The sequence below is a fragment of the Suricata suricatta genome, chromosome 11, assembly GCF_006229205.1.
Source record: "Suricata suricatta isolate VVHF042 chromosome 11, meerkat_22Aug2017_6uvM2_HiC, whole genome shotgun sequence".
NCBI classification, from domain to species: domain Eukaryota; kingdom Metazoa; phylum Chordata; class Mammalia; order Carnivora; family Herpestidae; genus Suricata; species Suricata suricatta.
This window is the reverse complement of record NC_043710.1, coordinates 56,337,714-56,365,425: the sequence shown is the minus strand read 5'-3', so window position 1 is coordinate 56,365,425 and position 27,712 is coordinate 56,337,714. Positions and strand designations below refer to the sequence as shown.

General features: G+C 43.4%; 1 protein-coding gene across 5 annotated transcripts; it reads right to left on the bottom strand.

Moving 5' to 3' along the window:
• Nucleotides 1–237: 237 nt before the first annotated feature.
• On the bottom strand, nucleotides 238–16,881 carry NEU3 (neuraminidase 3). Of its 5 annotated transcripts, XM_029957633.1 has the most exons (4): nucleotides 16,339–16,458; nucleotides 12,642–12,853; nucleotides 4,728–5,369; nucleotides 238–1,584 (listed from the first exon to the last, which is right to left on the bottom strand). In XM_029957633.1, the coding sequence occupies exons 1-4, from the start codon at nucleotides 16,361–16,363 to the stop codon at nucleotides 1,510–1,512; spliced, it is 954 nt and encodes a 317-aa protein (XP_029813493.1). In that variant the 5' UTR covers nucleotides 16,364–16,458; the 3' UTR covers nucleotides 238–1,509. The 5 variants fall into 5 exon arrangements, with proteins under 5 accessions (XP_029813493.1, XP_029813490.1, XP_029813492.1 ...); XM_029957630.1 differs by lacking the exon at nucleotides 12,642–12,853 and adding an exon at nucleotides 16,799–16,881 and having other exon boundaries at nucleotides 238–5,369; nucleotides 16,339–16,455; XM_029957632.1 differs by having other exon boundaries at nucleotides 238–5,369; nucleotides 16,339–16,640.
• Nucleotides 16,882–27,712: the final 10,831 nt, after the last annotated feature.

Here is a 27,712-nt window from a genome sequence, read left to right as displayed (position 1 = left end):
TAGGAAAAGCAAGAAAAGTCCTTAGTAAAAGTCAAACCCATATTTTTGAAAGAAGTTGGGTACAAACTAGACAGAAGTATTAGGGTGATAAAGGGGAGGGGGAGAGGGGGTGATGGCCATGGTGGGGGGCACTTGTGGGGAGAAGCACTGGGTGTTATATGAAAACCAATTTGACAATAAACTATTAAAAAAAAAAGGATGATAATCATCTCACTGCTCGACACAACAAAACAGCAGTCATTGAAATTGAGCTCTTTATTCATTTCCTTGTTTCAGAGTCCTGTTAGTTTCTGTGAAAGGTACAGAGGGCACTTCTGGCACTTGGTATCACAGAGCCAAGACATGCTCAGACCACACTGAACCACGGCACCTCCCTTTGAGTCCTGGAGGACGGTCAGTTACAGAAACTCCAATCAGGGACAGAGGGGAAACACCACTGAGATGAGAATCCCAAATCAAGGCTTAGCTTCAGGCTTAGGCTGTGATCCTGGGACATCCGGGCTGACTTGGGAGCAGGCCAGCATAGAGAAGACTCATTTAAGGTGAGTGCTCAGCAAGTTTAGAACACTATCCAATCACAGGAGGATACAATATGCTTCTCCCTGTCGGGGAGCTTGCCCTGACTTTGTCTCTTAGCTCCAGAAGGCCAAGGATCTTTGATTCCTTTATTCATTCAGCAAAACTTTCCTGCTGCCTGTTCTATGCCAGGCCCTGTGCCAGGTGCAGGGGCCAAAGAGAGGAATCGGACAAAGTCCTTACCTTCAGGGAATTCAGACTATAATAGAAAAAGCATATATTTATAAAGCAACCATGTGATTCAAGGTAAAAAGGACAGAGGGAAGATTCATACAGATTTGGCCCTCAAGGAATTCAGAGCCTCACAGAGGCCTTAGAGGGCACAACACAGACAACAATAGTACACAGCAAGCTGTGGTGATGACCAAAGGGAGGCTCCAACTGTGCACTTTGCCAGCACGGGGGAGGATGGCATGACATCTACTGAATAATGCAGTGGGGAAACCTCACAGCCTACTGAAGAAGCCTGAGCAGCCTAATCTGGCTGAAATGGAAGTACTGAATCCTACTGCCTTGGAGAGGCTGCTTAGCCTTAGGTTGACCTCGATGGGTCCCTCGGGCTACCCAACAGCCCAGACCTGTTTATCTGTGGCTGCAGTTGCATGATATGCCATGGATATGAGGGGAGACTGGTGACCAGGAGAAACAGGTCCAAGTAAAACACCTTAATAACAAGGGCCTGAAGTAAATAGCAGTGGCCTAGGAGTGAGGGCATCAGGAGTTAGGGAGCATGAGCAGGACCAGCAGGTTGAAGGGATGGGAGGCTGATCTGGGTACATATCAGCAGTAGGAGGTCCCTACCCATGCTTTCCTGCACTCCCAGGCATGGGCCATGTGTGCTGGGTGGATCCATTGTAAGGCTCCCAAGACAGGGTGGGAACATCTGCAGGCAATGGACCACAGCCTCCGCGGTCCTCTCTTCACACCTCTAGATTAGAGGCCTCCGGTATGCTTTCCTCTTTTCTTCACAGCTGCCATCTCTTGCCCAATCTTTTTCATTCTACCAACCTGAGAGGGTTGGAAATGGGCTTAGTCAGGATACCAGTATCATGGTGTAAGTCCCAGGGCCCCAAGGCTTAGGTAATTGGTACAAAGCTGGAGTGCCTCCAACTGTTTTTGTTAGTCATGAAGAACATGGATGAGTTGAGCCAGCTTAAAGTTATAGGGCTGGGTAGGAACTTATTTTCCCTTTCCACATGTGTTGGGAAACAGCTCCAGCCTGTAATTATTTCTTCTTGACAGATTCCCCCACCTACATCATGTCTCCAGCCTCTGCCTCTTATCTGTGCGTCATTCCCTCTCTTCCTAAAGGTGCCAGGACTCCTACCCTGCTGCTCTTTTTCTTTAGAGCCACCATTGCCCACTCTGTTCCTGTCCCTAACCCTCATTCTGGACTACCTCTGTAACTGGATTACAGAGTTTGGATTAACCCAACCCTCGTTTCTTGCTATTCCTGAAATATGCACACAGGCCCTTTGCCTATTAAGAGTTTCACTGCTAATCACTAAGGAGAAGCAAACATGAAGCAAAGGGGAAGGAGAAGGAGAAGAGCAATTCAGAGTTGGAGAAGACATCTAATAGGTGCTGGTACAGGACAGCTGTGGTCCACACTGGCATGTGACCAAGGTCTCTTCCTTGACTCCCTTCTTGGATGGTAGGTACCATAGTAGTCTTGATATTTTCATTCTATCCATCCCTTAGACTTTGCTGGAGAATGGAGCCCTGTTCCTATGTATTTGGGGTATGGTGTTCAGGAAAGCTTTGTGGAACAGGAAGTTTATACTACTCAGGAAAGGGTTGCCCTTAACCAGCTCCCCCCTGTACCAGCAGCTCTGCCACCCCCTCCACTGCCAACTCGACAGAGGTCTTCTCTAAGAGTAGGCTTCATACTAGGAGAGATAAGTATTCATTATCTTACCCAACAACTGACGACCCTACATGCCAGACAAAATGTAGACACCCTTTAGCAGGCAATGAGAAGCCACAAATGATTTTCAACCAGGGAATGTCAATAGAAAGCACCTTACATTATGCAAGGCCCTCAAGAATATTTAGATAAATGTACAAATGAGTGAATGATCATAACTGGGAGAATAACTTTGACAAATGGCTGAGAGCCTAAGGGAATTTTAAGAAGTCAGTCTAAGCCATGGACTTCAGCCGTTTGCAGGACTAGGTTAAGTCAATCTCTGCTTTCATCCTTCATGACTCTCCCCCATAGGACTGAGGCAACTGCCAACCCCTAGCCTCCTAGGCTATGCTCCAAGACGAAAACTTGCTCTCTGGGCCATTACTCAGCACCAAATATAGGTATCTGATAAAAGGTCTCTGAAACAAGGTATTTTTCTCCTAAAATAGGGAGGAAAACCAAGTATTTCATGATAGAATTTCTGTTACAATAACAGGCTATGGGGAAAGAATCTAAAATAAGAGCATTTAAAATAAGTATCATCTGAGAGACCCAGCACTGGCAAAGTTCAGTCCCAAACCTATTAGACAGAGGCATCCCTACTTCACAAATAGTATTTACAGCAGCTCCAACAAAACAGGACTGATTCAGAGGTCTCAGGTCCAGAGACCTTCCTAATGGTCTTCCTAAAGACCTCCTCCGTGGGTAGAGAAGTGGCTAGGCCAGAACAACATTCTGAGAAAAACGGGCCTAGGGGAAACCCAGCAGCCTGGCAAAGCCCTGGGGCAGAGGACTCCAAGCACAATGAAGACGGAACTAAGACAATGACATCAAGAGCTACCATCACCTTAACTTAAAGCTCAACATCTACAAACTAGCTGCGTTGATCTTCTTGAGTTTTCTCCCACTTCTAGCTCCATAAACTATGAGCTCGTTGAGGCCAGAGACCATGGGAAGTTTTGTTCAATGCTTTAAAGTCCTAATCCACGTCCTTTTCTCATTGGGAACCATGCTAGTAAATGAACTTCAGGTTCATCTTTTATAAAAGTAATGCCATCAGGAACAATTCAGTGCCATTATCAAGGGCCACTGGCATGAGCTTCTCATTTTCCCCCTAGGGAATAAGCGTTCTGGATGAGGAAGGAAGACTGAGTGCAGCTGCAAAGCTGGAGAAGGTATGTGACCTCGTGATCCTACTGTTTTGTTTTTTGCACACTTCCTCTAGGGCAGAGAACCTGTAGAGTTACAAACATGATTAAAAGGGTGTGTTTTGTAATTAAGAACAGGACAAACCATCCAGATGTTCCTTTGTGCCAGAACACCTGCTTGTAGCCTCAAATCTGAATGAGTGGGAGTCACTGGAAAAGATGAGTCCTTGGACTTCCCTTTTGAGATCAGAGTCCACTACGGAGCCAGCATTTGCTGACCATGGAGCACGCAGACACTCTGCCTTTGCTGGAAATGGGAAAGAAGAAAAATCCCAGAACCAATCCTCTCATTTTACAGATGGAGACCTGAGGCCCAGAGAGCTCGGGTGACGTGGCCAAGGCCCCTCAGCAAGCCAGTGGCACGACCGGGACCTCATCATGGTTTCCCCACTTAAAGTTCTTTCCACTGCAGTATCTATAGCAAAATTTTCATTTTGCTCTTTGGAGGAGAAGGAAAAAAAGGTAGAGAGCACAATATTAAGTTTTTGGATTCTCTGTAGACTTCAATAACTTCTGTCAACCTGGCCTCCATTATCCTGGTTGTGGTTGCCTTCTGTGGTGTCCTTTCTATGGAAAATTGGGTCCTACATCAATTTTTAGCTTTCAGTTGGCTCAGGGCTCTTATCAGGGCTGGTGAAGTCCCCAAGCACATGGCTCAGGATCTCTCGGTCTGTAAACAGGCGGAAGGCAATCTGCTCACACCCTCGCTTGGTCCCACACTCAAACAGACACCCAAACAAGCCCTCCTTTTCCAAAGCAGCCAAATCAGAGTAGCCACAGGGCCCACAGTGCAAGATCCAGGGGTGGGACCAGGAGGCAGCGTCCAAAGGGATCTGGTTGAGGTAGATGCCTAAGTTGGCCCTCCGCTTCTTACAGGTTGGGTGTGAGTACAAGAGCCATGATTTGGACAGTGATCCAGCTTCCTGCTCTAGCCTTAATGAGCTGTCTAGCAGAGGGCTCTGCTGATTGGTAGGAGCATCTTTGCCATCAGGGTCCTGGCACCCACATAGGATTTTCAGGGGCTGGAAACTCACCACACTGCCTTGGCAGCCATTTGGGGGCTCACAGAGCTGTTGGCTCAGGGTTAGTCTCTGAAAGCATTCACCACGGTCATCGCTGAAAGCCTCCGCCCGGCACCTGTTTGGTGTCCGGGCACTGCAATACAGCACGGGGCTGCCAGCCCAGCCAGTCACCTCTGCCACTTCACACTCCACTGTTGCTATGGGCTGAATGAGCCTGCCGTGGTGCCATGTGGCCCCTAGGTCATCACTGTAGATCATCAGGGAATGAGGCTTGGTTTTACATGAAAGCCGGAAGCAAAAGAACCAGTGAGGGATGTAGTAGGCATATGCAGGGATGACCAGCCTCCCCGACTCCAGCTGGATGCCATGACCTGGGCCCACAGCAAATGTGGCCCAACGCTTCACCTCTGCACCAATAACCTCTTCCGTCAGGTCCCTCACCTGGCTCCATGAACAGCCAGAGTCTCGACTGCAGATGAAGCAGAGGCGGGCTGCATTCCTGCCTGACATGACCTGTTGACACTCAGTGACATGGCCTCGCACACAGATGAAGAATAGGAATACACAGCCGTTCTTCTGCTCCCACACAGGACAGGGGTTCATTGTCCGATGCCCAGGTAATGTGGCTTCCATCAGTGGTGTCATGGGTCCCCACTAGACAAGGGGAAGAGGGAGACAGCAGGAGTGAAAGGCTAATAGGAATACATGAGGCTCATTAAAAGCATTTGTCTTTTTCAGTGATAAGAAATAAATGATATTAAAATCTATGAAGTCCTAAAGGCTCAAGTATTTATTAAATTCTCAAATATTACAGGATGATTTATAAGGCCGGGAAGAAGCAAAGCTAGATATTGTACACGCTGTCCCTTCTGTCTAGAACACTTCCTCACTTCATCTAGATGTCCAATTCACCCTCCAAACTCACAAATCACCTCTTCTGGAAAGCTTTCTATGAACTCTCTCTTCTCCCTTCCTCTTCCCAAAGCAACTGGTAGCTTCCTCTTTGTACACACAGAAGTTATAGAACTTATTATATAATGATACTTTAAAATTTTTTAATGTTTATTTATTTTTGAGAGAGAGAAGAGAGAGAGACAGTGGGGGAGGGGCAGAGAGAGGGAGACAGAATCTGAAGCAGGCTCCAGGCTCCAATCTGCAGCACAGAGCCTGATGTGGGGCTTGAACTCACAAATCATGAGATCATGACCTGAGTTGAAGTTGGATGCTTAACTGACTGAGCCACCCAGATGCCCCAATAATCATACCTTTTTTATGTGACTGGTTCCCTTCCTAGATTATGAGTCTTTGAGAGGTGTCCAGCACATGATAGGAGCTATGTAAATATTTTTTAAAAGAAAGAACCAAGAAAAATAGAAGAAGAAAAAGAGAAAAAGAAAAGAATGAAGAAAAGAAAAGCAAGGCAGACAAATATGAAATTTAGGTAAATAAAGGGAAATTTAAAACAAAGATTTTTTTTTCCTTCCTCTATTATCCTGGGGAGGGAATTCAAAACACTGGCCTTAAGAACTCAAGCATGGAGTCAGAGATACGTAGTTCAAACCAGCCTTCAGCACTTACTGTGTGACCTTAGGCAAGTTACTTAAACTTACTTCACCTCAAATTCTTCATCAGAAAATCTAACAACATGCTTACACAGGAGTTGTTGTAAAACTACAAGGAGATAATGCCTAATCAGACATATTACAAAGAAAGTCCTAAACTCCTTAATATATTCTTTAAACTGTATTATATGTTGGTAAAAAAATATTTCCAGAAACCCATCTGAAATGGGCAAAGAGGAAGATCAGACAACTCACAGAAAGAGGGAAAACATGCACAACCTCACATATAAAACAGAAAAGCAAATTAAAATGAAAACTGATGTAGAACCTTTTATCTAACACACTGGCAACAGTATAAACTTTGACAGTATTCTGTTGGCAAAAATGTGAAGAAACAGGCACTCTCTTATATAGACCAAAGTGCAAAATGCTTCAACATTTATGTAGGGCATATCAAGCTTCCAGATGCATTCATCCTTTCCCAGCATGCTCAATTCTGGGAATTTATTCTAAGGTATATCCACTCATCAAATTAAGTATATACAAGATTACTCACTGTGGTATTGCTTGGAACAGCAAAATATTGTGAACCCAAATATTCATCAACAGGGGACTGGTTACATGAACACACAATGCAAGAGATGAGAAAAGAAGAAAGAAGGGCTCTATACCTTGAGATGGAAAGATCTCCCTAACATTTGCTAAATGAACAAAGCAAAGAACAGTGTATGCAGCATACTACTTTTTGCATCAGAAATATGGAGGAAAAGGACTTCCCATAACAGCAAACTAGGTAATTCGAACCAACCTTTCCACTGAGACTTGGGAGATGACATATGAAAAACATCTGGCTAAAAGCACCAGGGAGGAAACAAGACAATGAGGAATTACAGGTCAAGAACTGAGAGAAACAAGAGAGGTTGGCCTGGTATTTAAAGTCCCATTTCCTCTCAGGGTTATCTCTGCTAATTCTCCAAGAGATACTGAAAAGCTGAGAAGCTGAACAATTCATTTGACAGCCTTATGGGGGTAGGAGGACAAAAATTTGGGGCCCTGGTAAACCCTCATGCTATAAGATGGAACTTTAAAGAGCTAAATGCACAGCAAGGGTGAAACTGAAGTACCCCAGCCTTCACGACCACCACTCTAGAAAACTGGCTGGCATTTATCTACTAAAGTAGAACATAAACATACCCTATGACCCAGTAATTACATTTCTAGGCATAAACCCAGCAAAAATGCATGCACATAGTAGCAAAAACATGTACAAGAATATTCAGAGCAGCCTGTAAACAAGTTTGAATAAATCTCAAAAATATTGAAAAGAAGCCAAACATAAAGAATAAAGACTAAAAAGAAGTAAAACTAAACTCTAGAGCTATAAATAAGGATAGTAGTTACCTCTGGGAAAGAGAGGGGGAATAAAAGAAGGTTCTGAGGTACTGATAATATTCTATTTCTTGACCTTAGTGAAGAGTCCACAAGCGTTGGCTTTGTCAGTTCACAGAGCAGACATCCGTGTTTTGTACATTTGACATTTATTTTATGTTTTCTACATATGTGTTATCAATTCACATTATAAACATTTTAAAGAGGAGTATTGGGGCGCTGGTGGCTCAGTCGGGTAAGTGTCCAACTTCAGTTCAGGTCATGATCTCACGGTTTGTGAGTTTGAGCCCCATGTCATGCTCTGTGCTGACAGCTCAGACAGAGCTTGGGAGCCTGCTTCTAATTCTGTGTCTCCCTCTCTCTTTGCCCCTCCACTGCTCATGTTCCATCTCTCTCAAAAATAAATAAAAATTTAAATAAATAAATGAATAAAAGTTTTAAAGAGGAGTATTAATATATACTTGTATTTCTTTGTTTCTGTAGGATGAAGCACTAGAACGATACATAAGACGCAATGGTGACAACCTACAGGAGGAGAAGACTAAGAATGGATATATACCCTTTTATACTGTTTTATACCACGCATACTATAAGAACATGTATTAACTATGCAAAAAACATTTAATTCCTGCATAAAGGCATAAAACATATTATTAAGCAAAGCTCACATCATAAAATCTCAGAGTCATGAGGATCTAGACCTAAATCCCATCCTACAGAAGATTTTCCTCTAATTTTCGATAAAGGCCATTCATTCTCTCCTTGAGCTAGTCCAAGGACAGGAAACTCAGTATCTCTGGTGCAGCCCATTCTATACCAGGGTGCCTTATGCACTGCAAACACTTCAAACATAAGTACCAAAGTCAACTTAGCTATTGTCTAAGACTTAGTCATTGTAAAATCAGAAGCTCAATCATTATTAGTGGGTGAGAGGAGAAAATGATTTGGGCCAGACAGGTCTAATATAAAGTTGACACGAAGCTGGAAGAAACGGTAACTGAAACACGAAAGTATCAGAATCTGAATGATCTCAACCAGCTGGAACAATGGGACATAAACAAGCAGAAGCTTTGACAGAGATAGAACAAGCCTTGGGCTTAAAAATCTGGATGGACAACTGGCAAATGGATCAAGAAGATATAGTTTATATATACAATGGAATACTACATGGCAATGAGAAAGAAATGAAATCTGGACATTTGCAGCAACGTGGATGGAACTCAAGGGTGTTATGCTAAGTGAAATAAGTCAGGCAGAGAAGGACAGATACCATATGTTTGCACTCATCGGTCTAACAGGAGAAGCTTAACAGAGGACCATAGAAGAGGGGAAGGGGAAAAAATAGTTAAGGGGAGGGAGGGAAGCAAACCATAAGAGACTCTTAAATACTGAGAACTGAGGGTTGATGGGGGTGGGGGAGAGGGGAAAATGGGTAATGGGCATGGAGGAGGGCACTTGTTGAGATGAGCACTGGGTGTTATATGGAAACCAACTTGACAATAACCTATAAAAAAATCTGGATGGATGATTATTATTACTGTCAAACTAATAACAATAAGTTTTCGCAAGAGTGTGGAGGAATTGGAACCCTATACACTACTGGTGGGAATATAAAATGGTGCAGTCACTGTGGCAAACAGTTCGGAGGCTCCTCAAAAAAATAAAACTGGAATTATCATAAGATCCAATAATTCCACTTCTAGGTATATATCCAAAAGAATTAAAAGCAAGGTCCTGAAGAGATATTTGCAGCCATGTTCATAGCCACATTACTCATAATAGCTAAAAGGTGGGAGAACTGGGGAGTCTGGGTGGCTCAGTTGGTTAAGCGTCCAATTCTTAATTTTAGCTCAGGTCATGATCTCATGGTTCGTGGGTTCGAGCCCTGTGTTGGGCTCTACACTGCAGGCGTGGAGCCTGCTTAGGATTCTCTCTCTCTTTCTCTCTCTCTCTCTCTCTCTGTGTCTCTCTCTTTCTGCCCCTCCCCCACTCATGCTCTCTTTCGTTCTCTTTCTCAAAATAAATAAACCTAAAAAAATAAATAAAAGGTGGGAGAACCCAAGTGTCCATCAACAGATGGCTGGATAAACAAAATGCGGTATACACATACAATGGAATATTATTCAGCCTTTAAAAAGAAGGAAATCTTGTCACACACTACAACACAAATGAACGTTCAAGACATTATGCTCAGTGAAATAAGACAATCACAAAAAAACAGTGTACTATTCCACTTTGAGGTATCCAAAATACCTAAAAACTCATAAAAACGAAAAAGAATGGTGGTGGCTAGAGGGTGAGGCAGGGAGAAACGAGGGTTGTCCAAAGAGTATAAAGTAGCAATCTAGATGACAAAGTTCTGGAAATCTGTTGCACAACAATGTGCCCATAGTTAACAAAACTGCAATGTACACTTAAAATGGTTAAGATGGAACATTTAGGTATATCCAACTACAATTAAAAATTTTTTAATGGTTACTTATTTTTGAGAGGGAGAGAGACAGAGTGTGAGTGGAGGAGGGGCAGAGAGAAAAAGGGAGACACAGAATCCGACGCAAGCTCCAGGCTCCGAGCTGTCAATGCAGAGCCTGACACAGGGCTCAAACTCACAAACTGTGAGATCATGACCTGAGCCGAAGTTGCACGCTTAATGACTGAGCCACCCAGAAGCTCCTATCCTACTACAATAAAAAAAAAAAAATTAGGGGCACCTGGGTGGCTCAGTCAGTTGGGCATCCAACTTTGGCTCAGGTCATGATCTCACAGTTTGTGTTTAAATAAACATTAAAAAATTCAAAAACTAAAACTATATATAAATAATTTTTAAAATCAGCAAATGTGAAAAAGATTCAGACGTTTTAGCTGATGGTCTACTTAACATTAGTCAACTGTATTATGCAGCTGCCAATAAAACAAATGCTCTTTTATGGTAGGATAAAAAACGGGATGGCCGCCTCATTGCTGAGCTGGTCAGTCTGTCCTTGGAGCCCTAAATTCAGAGTACCATTCTTTGCAAAAGGACACTGACATCCCAGATCAAATCCCAAAGACAGTAATCACAGTTTTCAAGGGCCCAGAAACGAAATCAAGAATGTGGTCTTAAGAGCCACTAAAAGAATGAAGCTGGCAAGCCCCCAAATCAGAAGACTCAGAAGGTATGAATTCTGCTTGCAGGTACATCTACGAGCATTCTCTGGAAAAGGGACATCTATTATGTATAGACCAGATGTCCCAGAAGCCAGAACGAGACTGATGGGTAATTATAGAAAAGTACAGGTTGTCTCACTCCAAAAACAAAAGTGAAGAGTTGCCACAGGATTAAGTTCCTCGTTTGAGGAGCTGTGTAAGCAGATCCTTTATAGAAGATGACTAATGTTGAATTCCTACTATGCAATTGCTATTATTAATTACATTTTACAGAGGATGAAGCAGAGAAGAGTCAAACAACCAAGGTCACATGGCCAATAAATGGTAGATCTTGTCTGACTCCAAAGCCATGTTCTTAACCCCTAAGATATTAGTAGCTACCCAGGGAATACAGAAGATCTCTGTACTGGGAAAGAATCCAGGCTGATGATTCTTCTAACTTCAAGATTCTACAGAGAGGCAAATCAGAGAACGGAAGGGATAAAATACAGAGAAGGGAGAATGAGTTCAAATGGATGCATCTGTGAATGTTTCTGAGGTTATGTAACGAGCATGGTCTGGGAAAAACTGCTCAGCAGCCCAAATGTTTGTAACAGGAAGCAGGGTAGCACGACTACAGGCAATGCCTGTTCTGAAGGAAGCAGAAAACTAGAACTCCAAGCCAGGCTGCCCCACTGGGCCTGTTTGGAGGCCAGTGAGTGATACAAGCAGAGGCTTGGTCTTGCGAAGCAGCTGTAAGGCTCATGATAAGATCGCGTGAAAGAACAGGACTGAAAGTTCCCCAAAGTACACATCATTCCCACGAGGAAATGTGAGCAAAGTCACCCAGAACAGAGGCAGGGGTTGCTGGCAAGTCCCACATTCAGTAGAAAAGCATTTGCACTGCAGTAGCGAAAAAAAGAGAGGGGGAGAGAAAAGGCATCCTTAGAGGCATAATGTTTTAATAGTGATATTTCCATGAGTAGAAAACCAGGGCAGGCTAGAGGGATTAGAGTGCCTATTATAAAGATATATATGTTTGTTTGTTTACAAAAGGCCCTCAAATCCATGATCTCATTTGATCAGCCAGCTCTGCAAGAGAAAAACAATAACGGGATCTGAAATAATCCTATACTCACAGGCTCAAGGACAGCAATCATTCTTTGCCCTCTAAAAATGCAGTGAAAATGTGTTACTTAGGGGCAAGGGCTCCAGTGCCAACTCCGCTGCTTAGTAGTTGTGTGTCCGAGGCAAACCACTTTTAATCCTGTTTAACAGTATGCACCTCACATAAAACATGCAGGAGGAGGACTGTGGTTATCTTTGCCCCCACCATCTGCTAGTTGTGGTCTTGAATGAGCTATCTACCTCCTGGAATAGCAGGATCCCTGACCAGAAAACTGGACTCACAATGCTTCCTTCCTTCCCTGGGTGACTTATAAGAACAAAAGAGAATGTGAGTGAAAAGCACACCACATGTTAACTGAATGTGAATGAACCGTGGAGGCCTCTGGAATCAGAGATGGAATTTAAAGCCTGCTTCTGCTGCTTTATTAAAACTGTGGGACCTTGAGCAAGTGGCAACCTCTCTGAGCTTCAGTTTCCTCGGCAGTAAAATGTGACTGACAACCGTGCCTATGTCACAGAGTGGCTACTGAGGATCTAATGTGCACCTCGCACACAGGAAGTACTCAGTAAGTGAGAGCCATTGCTCTTACTGGCTTTCTTCTTCCACAGCTCCCATGCAGGGCTCTTCCAGCACTGATGGGAAAGGGCACAGACCCTGAGGTGCTGTAAGCAATGTGGAGAGAGACTGAGGCTCAGAACCAGATCTGGGATGAGGAGTCACCTGTACTGAGTGCCCAGTCCTCAACCCTCGCCTCAGCACCAGGTGGAGAGCATCCTCATCCCGGCTTGTGGAGCGCTTCTCTGCAAAGGCCAGGAAGGTGTGGGTGGGGGGGATGTAGAGCAGGGCTGGGATCCGGTAGGTGATCCCTCTCTTGTCTTCCTGCTGGAACAGAAGGCTGTTGAAGGAGCACGATGTCACTTCTTCCATGACCTCTGCAAGGATAGGAGGAAGCTGAATGTGTGTCCATACCCAAATGCTGGCCTGTGTACAGGCTCTGCTCTATCATTCCATTTCTGGCGATTGCACGCAGGGGGGCACTGATGTCCTCAAATGCTTATTTTTCTTGTACAAAGGTAACATCCTGGTCTCAACAGCACAAAGCAAGCAATACACTGCTCAGTGAACAAATCTAACCTCCACACTCTGTGGAAACCCTGTGCAGCCTGTGTCAAATCTGTCTTGCAGAGATCCTGCATGTGCTGCTGCCAAGCATCCAGGGATAATACCAGCCTGGATGGTTTCCCATGTCAATTTCTGTGGAGGTTTTTAGGCCATTCAGATAATATAAATATAAATCCAAATCCATATGAGGAAATGCCTGTGATTAAGGATTCTCTGGGGAAACTTTCCCCCCTCTATTAGAGCCTAGGATAAGAGGCAATCTTTGTCATCTCTGTGTCAGCAGTGAGAATTCTTTTTGCCTAGTCCACTCCACCAGAGGGTGTAGACTTTCAAGGCACCTAGCTTCATGCAGCAATCTCAGTTCCAATGAGAGTACAACCCATGTGGGCCCATAGTTTCATTCACTGCAACAGCAGGTCTACTAAAGCCCAAACTTCTAGGTAAGTGAGAACAGCAAACATCCAGGGCAGGTGAGGTCAGGTTAAGGGGCGAACTCCTCTGGTTTTCAGACTGTTGGTAGTGCAGCATGACTAGAACTGAGTGCAAAAGGGGGACTGAAGGGGTCAGCAGAATCCAGGTCCCGGGAGGCTTTGCTACCTTATGAATGTGTTTATCCCACAGAAGGGAGCATCTCAAGAGTTTCTGGCAGAGGAATGGCATGATCAAGTATGCATTTTAGACCAATCTCCCAGGTAGCCTGTGGACAATAAACTGAAAGAAAAAGTTGCACTGCTTTTGGCCACAGCCACATAGTGTCAGTTGAGACAAACTTATCCAAGGGCATATCAATGATTCACTTGGTCACTTGTTTCTAACTTAGAGAAAGAAGAACTATCACTACCATGAGGGGCATGAGGAGTTAGCCTCCGGAGTCCAGAAAAAAAAGCCTCCTCTCACTCCAATTCTGTGCTCTCAGTAGCTGAATTGAAAAGCAAGTGGGAATTGTCTTCCTCCCACAGTACTAGAGCACACTTCTCTCCCCTCAACTCAGGCTCTCCTGCCAGGGAAGACTAGGCTTTCTTAAGTAAAGATGTGTCCCTGAGTGAGCCAAGCTGATGTGATGGGTAAGAACATAGGATTTGGACCCCACTAGGACTACATGACTTTGGCCATGTTATTTAACTTTCTTAATGTTTAATAAAATTCAGTAGAGTTGTTGAGAGAATTCAGCTAAAAAGTTAAAGTGGATATTATAGAGCCTATGCCATAGTATGAGCTCAAAATATGACAGTTACTGTTTTAAACTGTCAAACACTTCATATTCTACAGTTGACCCTTGGACAACACAGGGATTAGGCATGCTGACTCCAACTCTGGCAGTCAAAACTTCGTGTATCACTTTTGACTCACTCCAAACTTAACTACAAATAGCCTACTGTTGATGGGAGCCTTACCAATATCATAAATAATTAGGGGCGCCTGGGTGGCTCAGTCGGTTAAGCCTCCGACTTCGGCTCAGGTCAGATCTCACGTTCATGGGTTTGAGCCCCACGTCAGGCTCTGTCCTGACAGCTAGCTCAGAGCCTGGAGCCTGCTTCCGGTTCTGTGTCTCCTTCTCTCTCTGCCCCTTCCCCTCTCATGCTCCGTCTCTCTCTGTATCAAAAATAAATAAAACATTAAAAAAATAACATAAATAATTAACACATATTTTGTATGTATATATGTATTATAAACTGTATTCTTACAATAATGTTAGAGAAAAGAAAATGTTAAGAAAATCACAAGATGGAGAAAATACATTTATAGTACTGTACTGTATTTATTGAAAACAATTCTTACATAAATGAAACTGTGCAGTTCAAACCTGTGTTGGTCAAGGGTAGTTTTATTCCTTGAACCTGTGTATGGTGATGATAATGATGATAATAGTTACCATTCTCTTTCTTAAAAGTATTTAAACCTTTCCACACCTCTGGGAAAGATCATATTTAAACTCTCATAAGCCCACACATTAATTATGAGTGAACACCACACTATAATGATGAGTTAACAAGTGATTATGAGTTAACACCCAGGAATTCTCTGGGTGATAATAATAAAGCACAGGATAGGCATGGAGTGGGGAGGAGCAACTAGGAAAAGGAAAGGGAGAGGAAGTGGGGAGCGCACGGAAGCAGAAGCACAGCCTCTCATATGGGGCTTGATTCATGTCTCACCTATACTTCCATGTGACCCTGTGCTAGTCCCTTAATCTTAGGTCTTGGGATTCCTATGCTTGTAAAATGTGGATATTATCTATATAAGATGACCAATATGGAAAACTACCCAAAAGTGCTTTATAAACTTTAAAGCAACATATAAATAAAAGTATTTTAACTTTTGATGTCTTTACAGTTTCACTTATGGCTTTGCTATCACTATAACAATTAGAGTCACTATCACTACTTTTTGTTAATTATGGTTATATTGATCAAAGTGACAGCAGGGGTAAGTAGCATAGATGATTACTCTGGCATTGAAACCCAAACTGTTTCACACAAACCATATACTGGGAACTAAGAATAGAGAAAAATTAGATACAGTTCTGCTTTGGAGTTGTTCATTTTAGCTGAGAACTTAATTTATTCATTGTTACTCCATATAATCCTCCCTGCTCTCTAACTGGTAGAGAGTATAGTGTAGCCTGGACTTTGAGGTGTGATGTGCTTGGACAGTTACTAGCAAGTCACATTGTCTTTAAGCCTCCGTTTTCTCACTTGTAATGAGGATGATGCCACCTATTTCTTAGCATAAAAGAACAACGTAATTCCAAAGACTCCAATTAATTCAGTACAGCAGGCAGCCTCCAGTGAACCCCAGAAGGAGGCCTCCCTAACTCATTTATTTATTCCTAACAACTAATATTTAAAGAGCACCCATCCTTTGTCAGGCCTTTGGAGATCCTCTCACTGTACAAGGGAAAACTCAGGCCCACGGAGGGGAATAAGCTTTAACTAGGCCACTTAAGTCAGTAGCAGCAAACCTGGACCTAGATTTGGGTCTCCTAAGTTTCTGCTCGGGACTCTCTAGGACCCATATAGCCCTTTCTAGAAAGGGCCGCCCCTGCCCCTGTTCCCTTTAATCTCTAAAATGGTAATTCTACGGTTTAGGTTTGGCTTCGTTGGAAGGAAAACAGAAATAGACTAGCCAAGAATACTCTCTGGCCATGTCTGAATTCCTGGCCAACTGGAGGGCTCTGACTCAATATCCCCCTCAGACTGGATTTTTCTAAGCCCAGACTGTGTCACCGAACCTGTCCCCACACTCACAGTGCCCCACTGTTCGGGGACATCCGCAGTGTCGCAGCCCCGCTCACCTTCGCGGGACCCCGGCTCCTCCATCTCTCTCGGTGCAGGCTGGGCGCCGGGCAGCTCCCAGGTCTTGGACACCGAAGCGTGGGAGAATGAGCCAAGGGGGTGGGAGAGAGAGAAGACTGTGGAGGACACAGAAGCAAGCCACGAAAACTGAAGAAAAAGGGCGACACAGCCACGGACAGGCGGGAAACCCGATTGACCCCGGACGCCCAGACTTGCCCGCCGGGAAGCGAAGGCGGGGACGCGCGGAACCGGCAGCCGGCGGGCGGTTGGACCCGCAGTTGGCCACTGCCCAGAGTCGGCCCCGCCCCATGGGACGAGCGAGCCGGGGCCCCGCCCCCTTGCCGCCCGGCCGCCGCAGTCCGTCCTTTCTCGCGCTCTCAGCCCGGTCCCAGACATCGCGTGGACCTACCCCTTGCCCTCCCCGATCGCCACCAGCTACAGCTCAGGCCCTGGGCTTACCTGGGCTCCCATGGGCTGCGCAGCAACGTGGCTTCACCCTCACCCTTCCATTTCCCCCCCTTCCTTCCTCCCCTCAGTCCCCTAGACCCACGCTCGTATCTATTGGTTGCCAGTCCGCTCATAGGTATCACCGCCTAAAATTTCCCCGAACAGCCTGAGAGTCCAGCAAAGGTTCCGGCCTGCAAGAGAGAACTCCACAAAAAGTCCCAGAGATCGAGAGCATTAGAGAAGACCCTTCCCCTTTAAAAAAAAAAATTATGTTATTTTGTACGTGTGTACATCATTATAATATTGAGAAAATAATAGTATTATAACCCACTGAATAAAAACCCATGGGTTCAAATCGATATAATAAATGAGCGGACAACTCTTTCTATAGAATTTCAATTAATAAATGTGGACTGTGTTTAGATGGCTTGAACACAATATAGCTTATTCTAAACACCTGCTTTTCTTCTGTGAGTCTGGAATTTTGGTACATGCCAGGCAGAGGGTGCCCACATACCAGCCCCCAATCAAACTGAATGCTGAGTCTCCAATGGATTCCCTAGGCAGAAATATGGTACAAATACTGTATTTTCCTCACTGGGGGAAACTGTGCTTAGTGCCATGCCTCACAAGGAGAGAGCTTATGAAATACACATGGATTCCTTCAGACTCCACTTATGTCTTTTTCTCTTCTGATCCAATGTGTCCTTACTACCCACAATAAAATTTAGCTATAAGTACAACTATAATGCTGAGTCCCGTGAGTCCTTCCAGTGAGTCTAGGAGTGGTCTTGGGAGCCCTTAACCAAATACCATATAGTTTTAAAACTTGTAAAACAATACTATATGTTGTTAATGGACACGTACGTATGAAGAAAATGCGTAGCAATAATAAATACTAAATTCAGGGGTGTAGTTACTTCTGAGAGTGCCCGAGTAGGACATGATTAAAGATATCTAAGGGATTTCAATTGTATTGGTATTTTTTAAGGCGGTTCATTTTTATTATTCTGTAAACCTTACTATTTGTCTAAAATATTTTTTTTAAGATTGGCTTACACAAAGTCCTAGGGCTCTTCACACAGACTTCTCCAAACTCACAATCACCAATTCTGTAGATCAATCACCAAGTCAATTTTAGAAAAATATCTAAAGCTAATGCCAAATTCCTCACTTCTTTGACCGGTTGTTTTAGTCTTATGCCTGAGGCAGTGAGTTGCAATCTCTGTATTTGGAGGTGAAAAGATCTTGGCTCAAATCCGGACTTCCCACTCCCTAGCTCAGTGACCTTGGCAAGTTATTTAACTCCTGTGCCTCAGTTTTCTCATTTTTAAAAATGGGCACACTTGGCACTAATCCTCAGTCGTGGCTCAGATGAAACAGGTTTCACTTCCTGTAACCTCCTAGGCCCCCATGCTAAAATAGTTAACTCCTCTTCCAGCCTTCACAGCACTTTATAGATGACTTCTGATGAATTTTGTTTGCCCTCCATTGGCCACTCCGATTAATCTGACAGAAATGGGACCTAATCCATTCAAATAGGGTACTATCAACAAAACTCCAAGCAACAGGATGAGACCAACCTGCAGAACTGACTTTAACCATACCCAAGCGCCAGGACTCAACTAGCTAGATAAACAAACAACATCAAAAAAAAAAAAAAGCCAACAAAACAAACAAAACAACCCACCAACCATAAGCCATCAAGGTCTGCCTTAGAAAGCTGGGTGATGGGGCACATGGGTGGCTTAGTCTGTTAAGCATCCGACTTCAGCTCAGGTCATGATCTCACAGTTTGTGGGTTTGAGCCCCGCATCAGGCTCTGTGCTGACAGCTCAGAGCCTGGAGCCTGTTTCAGATTCTGTCTCCCCTTTTCTCTACCCCTCCCCTGCTCATGTTGTCTGTTTCTCAATAATAAATAAATGTTAAAAAATTTAAAAAAAAAAAAGAAACCTGGGTGGCATTCTCTAATTTCTGTACTGACCTTACACCCAGTCTGAGGCATTAATCGGGGTACAGAGAATGTATTAGTGTTTGGACACTCTATCTGGGTCCACAGGGAAGTTGAGAGCAATTTTATCACCCATAACCACATTGGCCAGTGAGCTGAGGCTCACCTGAATGCCTTCTAGAGCTGAGGTGGTATCATTGCTGTCTTCAGCTAAAGTCAGGGATGAATTTCATATCAACATTTCAAATAGCATGACTCTCAAGATAGGGATAACTTCTTGCAGAACATGCATAAATAAATCAGCCAGCCCTCCAGGAAGCTCCCCTATGTAACCAAAGGCAGCTTCATCTTGGAGGAATCTCTACAGTCATCTGAGGGCTACATGATCTAATGGTGGTGCCTCCTTAAACACTTGAAGGTTGCTTACGACCCTCCTCATAGTAGTACAAGGCACCATGTTTTTTGGGAGGGGACGGTGGCAAGTTAATGCCTGACTTCTACATAAAAGCTACAGTCCTGAGGGCATATGTGATACCCTGTTTAGAATTGTTGGGATCTCCTAACTGGAACCTCTATCATTCAGGGGACACAGGTCAACAGTGTCACTAATGAGGCCTTCTGGTACCTGGTAGGCTTCAGAGTCCCCATCCACTTAGTATGATTTAAATGAGTCCTTATTTTTGGAAAGACGGTCTGATGGCAGTTGGCCCAAAATGTCCCATATGTCCACACCAACAGTGAGGTGATATTTGTCCACCCCATTAGAAAACAGAGCAATAGCTACAAGAACAGGGGTGAAGGAGACATGTAGACATGGGTTTTACGGAGAGGAAAAGGAACTGCAAGTGCACCTGATGTTTCTGATAGTCACTCCCTTTAATCTAGAGAAGTCCACCAAATTGTGGTCAGAGCCATCTGGTGGGGGATGTCAAACCCAGTAGTCAGTCAAGTTTAAGGAGTTTTCAATAGCTTGGTAGAACTGTACTAGGCCATTTTTCCATTGAAAGGCTCCAGGAGTGACTCTTTTTCCAAATGTCATGATCTAGGACCATGTCAAACCAAGAGGAGAATCCAGGTGCCTGAAACAGAATTCAAAGAGAACCAGAATTCAATGTGGCTAGGCTGCCACCTGGAAGTTGTAGCAATCAGGTTGGCCTGGGGATGCTGTTAGGGCAAAGATAACATCATGCCTAACAATGGTCAGCGCTGACGACAGAATTTTTCAGAATAAATCTACATGACACTCTCCAATCCCTCTCATTTTGATCACTACACCAAAAGCAGCAATGAGAGTTAATTTTATGCGTCGATTTGACTGGGACACGGAGTCCCCAGATATTTGATTAAACAATATCTGCTCCTTGACCAGATAACTATTTGACTCAGTAAAGCAAAGTTCCCTGTCAAGAATAGGTGGGTTTCATCCAATCTGTTGGAGACCTGAATAGGACAAAAGTTGGGGTAAGGGAGAATTCACTTTGTCTGCCTGTCTTCAAGCCAGGACATGGGTCTTTTCCTGCTCCTGAACTGGAACTTACACTATCAGTTCTCTGGGTCCTTAGGATTCGGATTGGCACTATACCACCGGCTCCCCTGGGTCTCCAGCTTGCAGACAGCAGATCATGGAAATTTTTGGTCTCTGTAACCATGTGACCTATTTTCTTATAGCACATCTCTATATATTCATGAACATATTGGTTCTTCTTTTCTGGAGAATCTTAATACTGCAGTAAAGAGGAAGTGACCACTTTCTGGGGACAACCACATTCAGTGGCCAGACTGCTTTACCAAGGTGTATTGACCAGGACAAGGTAAGTGAAGAAATCGTTTGATTATAGGCTGCTTTTTTTGAGTAGGCTGTTCCAACATTCAACAATAGTCGATGCCTGTGGATGGAGGAGTGGAAAGTCAATCAAATACCTTGATTATCAGCCCTCGGTGGAGTGGTTTCCAACATTGTTTCAACAATAGTTCAGGAGTAGCCTCCTGGCTGTCCAACATTTTAGAAGAGTGTACTTGGTGCCTGCAAAGGACACGTGGCACTGCTATACCAGGAAATGGGCCCAGGACTCCTGCAGTCACCAAGTTCTCACATAAAGCTGTTCATTTTCCTTTCTCGCCTCTTAGGATTCTCTATTTTGTTATACTACTCAAGAGGAAACAGAAATCACTTCCCTATATGCAGTATTCCCTGAATGGGAGACTTAGAAGCGTTCACACTTAAACTGAATGTATAATTGCTGTCAATAACACGTTACTGTGAAAGCCATACAACAGTAACACCGAACCAGTTTAGAGACTTCCTTACAGTTATTTTAATTTTCCTTTCCTACTACAGACTTTGCCCAAACCCTGCCAGGTGAATTCAGGTAATTCCCTCCCTGCGCCCCACCTCCACAACTGTGGGCACTCAGACCAAGCAATCGGAGACCAATATTGGAAAGCATGGCCACAGCCACCAAGAGATCATGCTCCATCCCAGCCAAGCGTTTGAGGACGCCATGGGAGTAGGAGAGGTTAGGCTGCAGAGGGCAGTGGGGTCAGTGGGACGGTCTCTGGCTCCTGCTCCAGGGTCAGTGCTGCTTCTTCCCTTGTGTACCTCTTGGCTCTGACGAGCACCTAGGGTTCAGGGGCTGCTATTTTTGTTTTGTTTGCCCACCTTGCATACTACCATGGATCTGCCCCAGAGTCCTTGGTACTTCTGGCCATCCCTGTGCCTGGGGCTTCCTGTGCCCAGGGGACAAAGCAGGATGGTGACATAAATGCTTAAATTCAATAGAGCTGTAAAAAGGGAGTCCCTCTCCCCCTCAAAGATGCCCAGCATACATAGCTTCTTTTATTAAAACAGACGGAGGAAAGGATCAGGAGTTATAGAGGGAGATTGGCTTTATGCCAGTAAACAAGGTCATGTATTTACTTTTACTTCAAATGGCTACCTGCTTGGACACAAGAAACTCCTAATATATTTGGTCCATTCAAACTCTGTATCTTTATTGCTGACACCACTTATTTCACCTTCAGGGAACCCTCTACTCATCAGAACAGCCAGATAGCCTTCAGCTGACAGGCTTGCTGCCTTGTTGTCAAAACATCCTTCACTCCTCCTGTCCAGAAGAGTCAACAACCACCTAAGTATCATTTGGGGAATGTGTTTCAATTCTACCTCTTGCTGTTTAGCCTCAAAATATTCATTAACATATGGGACATTGAGGGATCCTTACCTACTCGCTCAGCATTTACTACCAGACCCCAGGTTATTTTCTCACATCCCCTCACCTGACCCATGTCCTTTCTCTTTAAGAAAGCCATGTCTACCTGGATCCCATCCTTGTTACCCAAACTGTCAGAGTAGTCTATGAAAGGGTTATAATTTTATCCTACTTGCAACTAACAGGTCAGCCTACTAATTTATCCTGGGTACTTGTAGAAGACATGAGACTCCCAGACCAAAGACAAAGAGGTTTTACACTTACAGGAAGCAACATGAGCATGTTTGTGCTAGTTATCCAAGCACCCAATGGGTCTAGATGGATGCCTACACATTCAGGGTGATGTGCCACAGGAAAAGAAGCCTGAGCCTGGGAGATTCAACATTTTTATAGTGCAAAGTAGGTAAGAGACATTACTTCAATCCTTAAGATTGCCGATTGTTAGAAGAACACTAAGATATGCCCCCAGGAAGTGGTTAGGTCTTACATTCACATGAAGTGAGAACAGGCAGGGGTGCTCAGGGCTCATGGTAGATTGCCTCTCCTAACAGGTTTTCATTCTCCAGTGGGTCATCTGCAACAGCATTATAAACCAAATCCAAGGAACTAAGAGCTTAAATACTCTTCAGTACTCATCAATGGTTTCCCACTGTCACAGGGTTTGTCACAAGGAACTCTCTCCCAAAGGGCCAAAGCTCCCTCACAGCAGCTAAGACTCACTGCAGAAAGTTCCCAGTCCTTTACTGTGGTCTCTGAACAGATCTAAGTTTGGCCTGACAGACTGTAGGAGGGGTTTGGCTTTAAGACAACTCAACAGGTCATTCTTCCTTAATAAGCATTCTGTACCCGAATCCCTTCGCTCCGCAGCAAACCAGCTAAAGTTCTGAAAATTCACTTGGTTTCTGCCCATGCAAGTAGGGGACTTCCCTCTTTTCATGCTCCTGTAGGTGTGTGTCTCTGCAACTGCTGTCTGAAAGGAGAAGGAACCTGCTACCAACTCACGATGAACATTAGTGTCAAGGCTACCAGATTAGTGAGGAAGTCCATTAGTGGTGGCATTAGCCAGCTGGAAAGCAAGCAACAACCAGGGAATCTTCCAAGCAACCAACTGCCTCTGAACCTACTTCCCCAGCACAGAGAGCTTGCAACAGTCTCTCTAATCCTTCTCATATTCCTAACAGACAATAATGTATTTAAATGTATTTATGGATTTCCTAAGGGCCCAAGATGGCAGAACAGCATAGAAGTTTTTGTGTGTCCTGTGTCCATGAAATACACCCAGATCAACACTACAGCATCCTGCACACCTAGAAAACTGACTTGAGGATGAACACAACAATCTGCGCAACCTGAACCACATAACTCAGCAGGTATGTGGTGTGAAGAGGCTAACTGGGGGAGAGAGAAACCAGAGGGGAAGGGAACTGTTTTTGATTTCAGAGAGAGTATGGGAAAAACACTCATCCAAAAAGCAGCTGGAGAAAAAATGGAAAAGTGGAAACAGCCCTAGAGACTGAACTAAAAAAGGAGGAGAAAGGAGAGGGTTTAAATTCCATTAAGACTCTATAAAACAGGGGAAGCAGAGTCTGAGACTCCACAGCTTGATACTTGGCAGTGCTCTGGTGAAAAGGGCGAATCCCCAGGAGCAGAGTGAAGTCCAGGGGTCCTTGGGCCACAAAGGGAAAGGCGGTTCCCCTGCTGGGAGGACTCTCCACAGCAAAGGTCCCAGGGGATCCTGGAGAACCACCACATTCGCTGGTGCTGGAACAAGGTCCTTAAGGGTGAAGCCTGGTGCAAGATGTGTATTGTGATTTTCCATAATCCCTGAAACGCTGCTGCTACATGATTGTGTGAACTTTTTCTGAGGCAGGCTGGTGCCCAGCTGCAGTCTCTGGGCATCGGCAGCAGCACAGTCCACAAACGTTCCTGGGTGCAGCGGCACCCGGCCATTGCTCGTGGAGACCCTCCCGCAGGGGGGCAGAACGGGTCAAAGCCACAGTCCCCCAGAAGTAAGGGGTCGGAAAAAACAGCTGCATCTGAGATAAAACTCAGGAGGGAGTTGGCTTGGTCACGGACAGAGGAAAAGCAGGAAGTGGACGGAAACCGTAGACAAAGGATGGGTGCACGATTGCTGATCAAGGAGAACAGAGTTGCGATATAGAGACTTACTAGCTGGGTGATGCCATTTTCACCCCTCCTGCGCATGTGCATACACACCTACAAACTCCACCCCAGTAAGACAAGCAGCGCCATCTAGCGGAGAACGGAGCTTTTACACTAAGCCCCCACTAACAGGGCCAACCTCCCTCTTCAGGAACACAAGTCTGTCAGCTTAGTTTATGGGCAATAAAGTGCTTCATAGTTTGACTTCAGGGGAAAAATGATATAATTTCAATCATATTTTAGTCTGTTTGCTGGTCCATCTATTCAATTTTTTTTTCATTTTTCTTTTTCTTGAATAAAGAAATTCTTATTTTCAATTTTTATTAAAGTACTTTTTGTTAAACTTTCTGCTATATTTCTTAGTTTTGTAAATTTTTAAAATTCTATTTTACTTCTATCATCTCATTTTATTCTATTTCATTTTATTCATTTTTTCAAATTTTCAAACGTTTTTCTTTTTCCTCTAATCTATCAAGCCCCTTTCAACACCCAGACCAAAACTAGGATCTAGCATCATTCATTTGATTTTTTATTGTGTGTGTATTGTTTTTAATTTTTTAATTTTATTTTTTTAACTTTTGTTTTTAAATTTTTAACATTTATTTAGAGACAGAGAGAGACAGTTCATGAGCAGGGGAGGGGCAGAGAGAGAGGGACACACAGAAACGGAAACAGGCTCCAGGTTCTGAGCTACTGTCAGCACAAAGCTTGACGCAGGGCTCAAATCCACAAACTGTGAGATCATGACCTGGGCTGAAGTTGGACACTCAACCAACTAAGCCACCCAGGCGCCCCTACTTTTTTAACCTCATCAACTCCTTTTCTTTCAAAATAAGGAAACGAAGGAATTCACCCCAAAAGAAAGAGCAGGAAGAAACAGCTTAAGCCAGGGACTTAACCAACAGATACAAGCAAGATGTTTAAACCAGAATTTAGAATCATGATAATAAGAATACTAGCTGGGGTTGAAATAGGTTAGAATCCCCTTCTGCGGAGATAAAAGAAGTTAAAAGCTAGTTAGGGTGAAATAAAAAATGCTATAACTGAACTGCAATCTCAAATGGGTGTTGAGGTGGCAAGGATGGGTGAGGCAGAGCAGTGAACCAGCGATACAGAGGACAAACAAGGAGAATAATGAAGCAGAAAAAAAAAGAGGGAGACTAAGGCAAAAAGCACAATTTAAGAATTAGAGAAATCAGTGACTCATTAAAAAGGAACATTAGAATCATAGGGGTCCCAGAAGATGGAGAGAGAGAAAAAGGGGTAGAAGGATTATGTGAGCAAATCATAGCGGAAAGCTTTCCTAACCTGTGGAAAGACACAGACATCAAGATCCGGGAAGCAAAGAGGACTCCTATTAGAGTCAACAAAAACGGACCATCAATAAGGCATATCATAGTCAAATTCACAAAATAGTCAGGCAAGGAAAGAATCATGAAAGCAGCAAAAGAAAAGTCCTTAACCTACAAGGGAAGACAGATTAGGTTTGCAGCAGACCTATCCACAGGAACTTGGCAGGCCAGAAAGAAGTGGCAGGCTATATTCAATGTGCTGAATCGGAAAAATATGCATTCAAGAATTCTTTGTTCAGCAAGGCTTTCATTAAAAATAGGAGAAGAGATTAAATGTTTCCCAAACAAAAGTTAAAGGAGTTTTTGACCACTAAACCAGCCCTGCAAGAAATTTTAAGGGGGACTTTTTGAGGGGAGAAAAGATGGAAAAAATAAAAAGACCAAAAGCAACAAAGTCTAGAAAGGACCAAGAATACCACCAGACACTCCAACTCTACAAGAAACCTAATGGCAATAAATTTATATATTTCAGTTCTCATGCTAAACAACAATAGAGTAAATGCTCCAATTAAAAGACACACGGTAACAATGGATAAGAAAACAAGATCCATCTATACACTGTTTACAAGAGACCCACTGCAGACCTAGATACCTTCAGACTGAAAGGAAGGGGATGGGGTACCATCTATCATGCTGATGGTTGACAAAAGAAAGCCAGAGTAGCCATACTTAGACAACCTAGACTTTAGAATAAAAACTGTGACAAGAGATGAAGTAGGGCATTATATCATACTTAAGGGGTCTATCCCCAAAGAGGATTTAACAATGATAAACATTTATGCTCCAAATGTGAGAGCACCCAAATATATAAATCAATTAATCACAAACATAAACTCATTGATAATAATAACATAATAGTAGGGGACTTCAACACCCCATTTACAGCAACGGACAGATCATCTAATCAGAAAATTGACAAGGAAACAATGGCTTTGAATGACACACTGGGCCAGATGGACTTAACAGATATATTCAGAACATTTTATTCTAAAACAGTGGAGTACACATTCTTCTCCAGTGTACATGGAACGTTCTCCAAAATAGATCACATAAGAAGACACAACTCAGCCCTCAACAAGTACAAAAAGATCAAGATCTTACTGTGCATATTTTCAGAACACAATGCTATGAAACTCGAAATCAACCCCAAAAAACATGTGGAGAGATAAATAGTTGGAGACTAAAGATCACCCTACTAAACAATGAAACGACTAACCAAGAAGTTAAAGAGGAAATTAAAAACTACATGGAAGCCAATGAAAATGATAATGCCACAGCCCAAAACCTCTAAGATGCAGCAAAGGCGGTCATAAAAGGGAAGTATATAACAATCCAGGCCTTCCTAAAGAAGGAAGAAAAGTCTCAATTACACAACCTAAACTTACATCTCAAAGAGCTGGCAAAAGAACAGCAAATCAAACCCAAAACAAGAAGACAAGAAATAATAAAGATTAGAGCAGAAATCAATGCTATCAAAACAAAACAAAACAAAAAACCAGTAGAACAGATCAATGAAATCAGAAGCAGATTCTTTAAAAAAATTAACAAAATTGATAAACCCCTAGCCAATTTAATCAAAAAGAAAAAAGGACTCAAATAAATAAAATCAAGAATGAAAGGGGAGAGATCACAACCAACACAGCAGAAAAAAAAATAGTAAGAGAATATTATGAGCAATTATATACCAATAAAATGGGCAATCTGGAAGAAATGGACAAATTCCTAGAAACATATAAACTACCTAACCAGAGACAGGAATAGAAAATTTGAACAGCCTATAACCAGTAAAGAAATTGAATTAGTAATCAAAAAATCTCCCAAGAAACAAGAGCCCAGGGACACATGACTTTCCAGGGGAATTCTACCAAACATTTAAGGCAGAGTTAACAGCTATTCTCTTGACGCTGTATCAAAAAGTAGAAATGGAAGGAAAACTTCCAAACTCTTTCTATGAAGCCAGCATTACCTTGATTCCAAAACTACACGAAGACCCCCACTAAAAAGGATAACTATAGACCAATTTCCCTGATGAACATAGATGCAAAAATCCTCAACAAGATATTAGCCAACCGGATACAACAATACATCAAAAAAATTATTCACCACAACCAAGTGGGATTTATACCTGGGATGCAGGGCTTGTTCAATATCTGCAAAACAATGTGATTCATCATATCGATAAAAGAAAGGACAAGAACCATATGATCCTCTCAATAGATGCAGAGAAAGCATTTGACAATACAGCATTCTT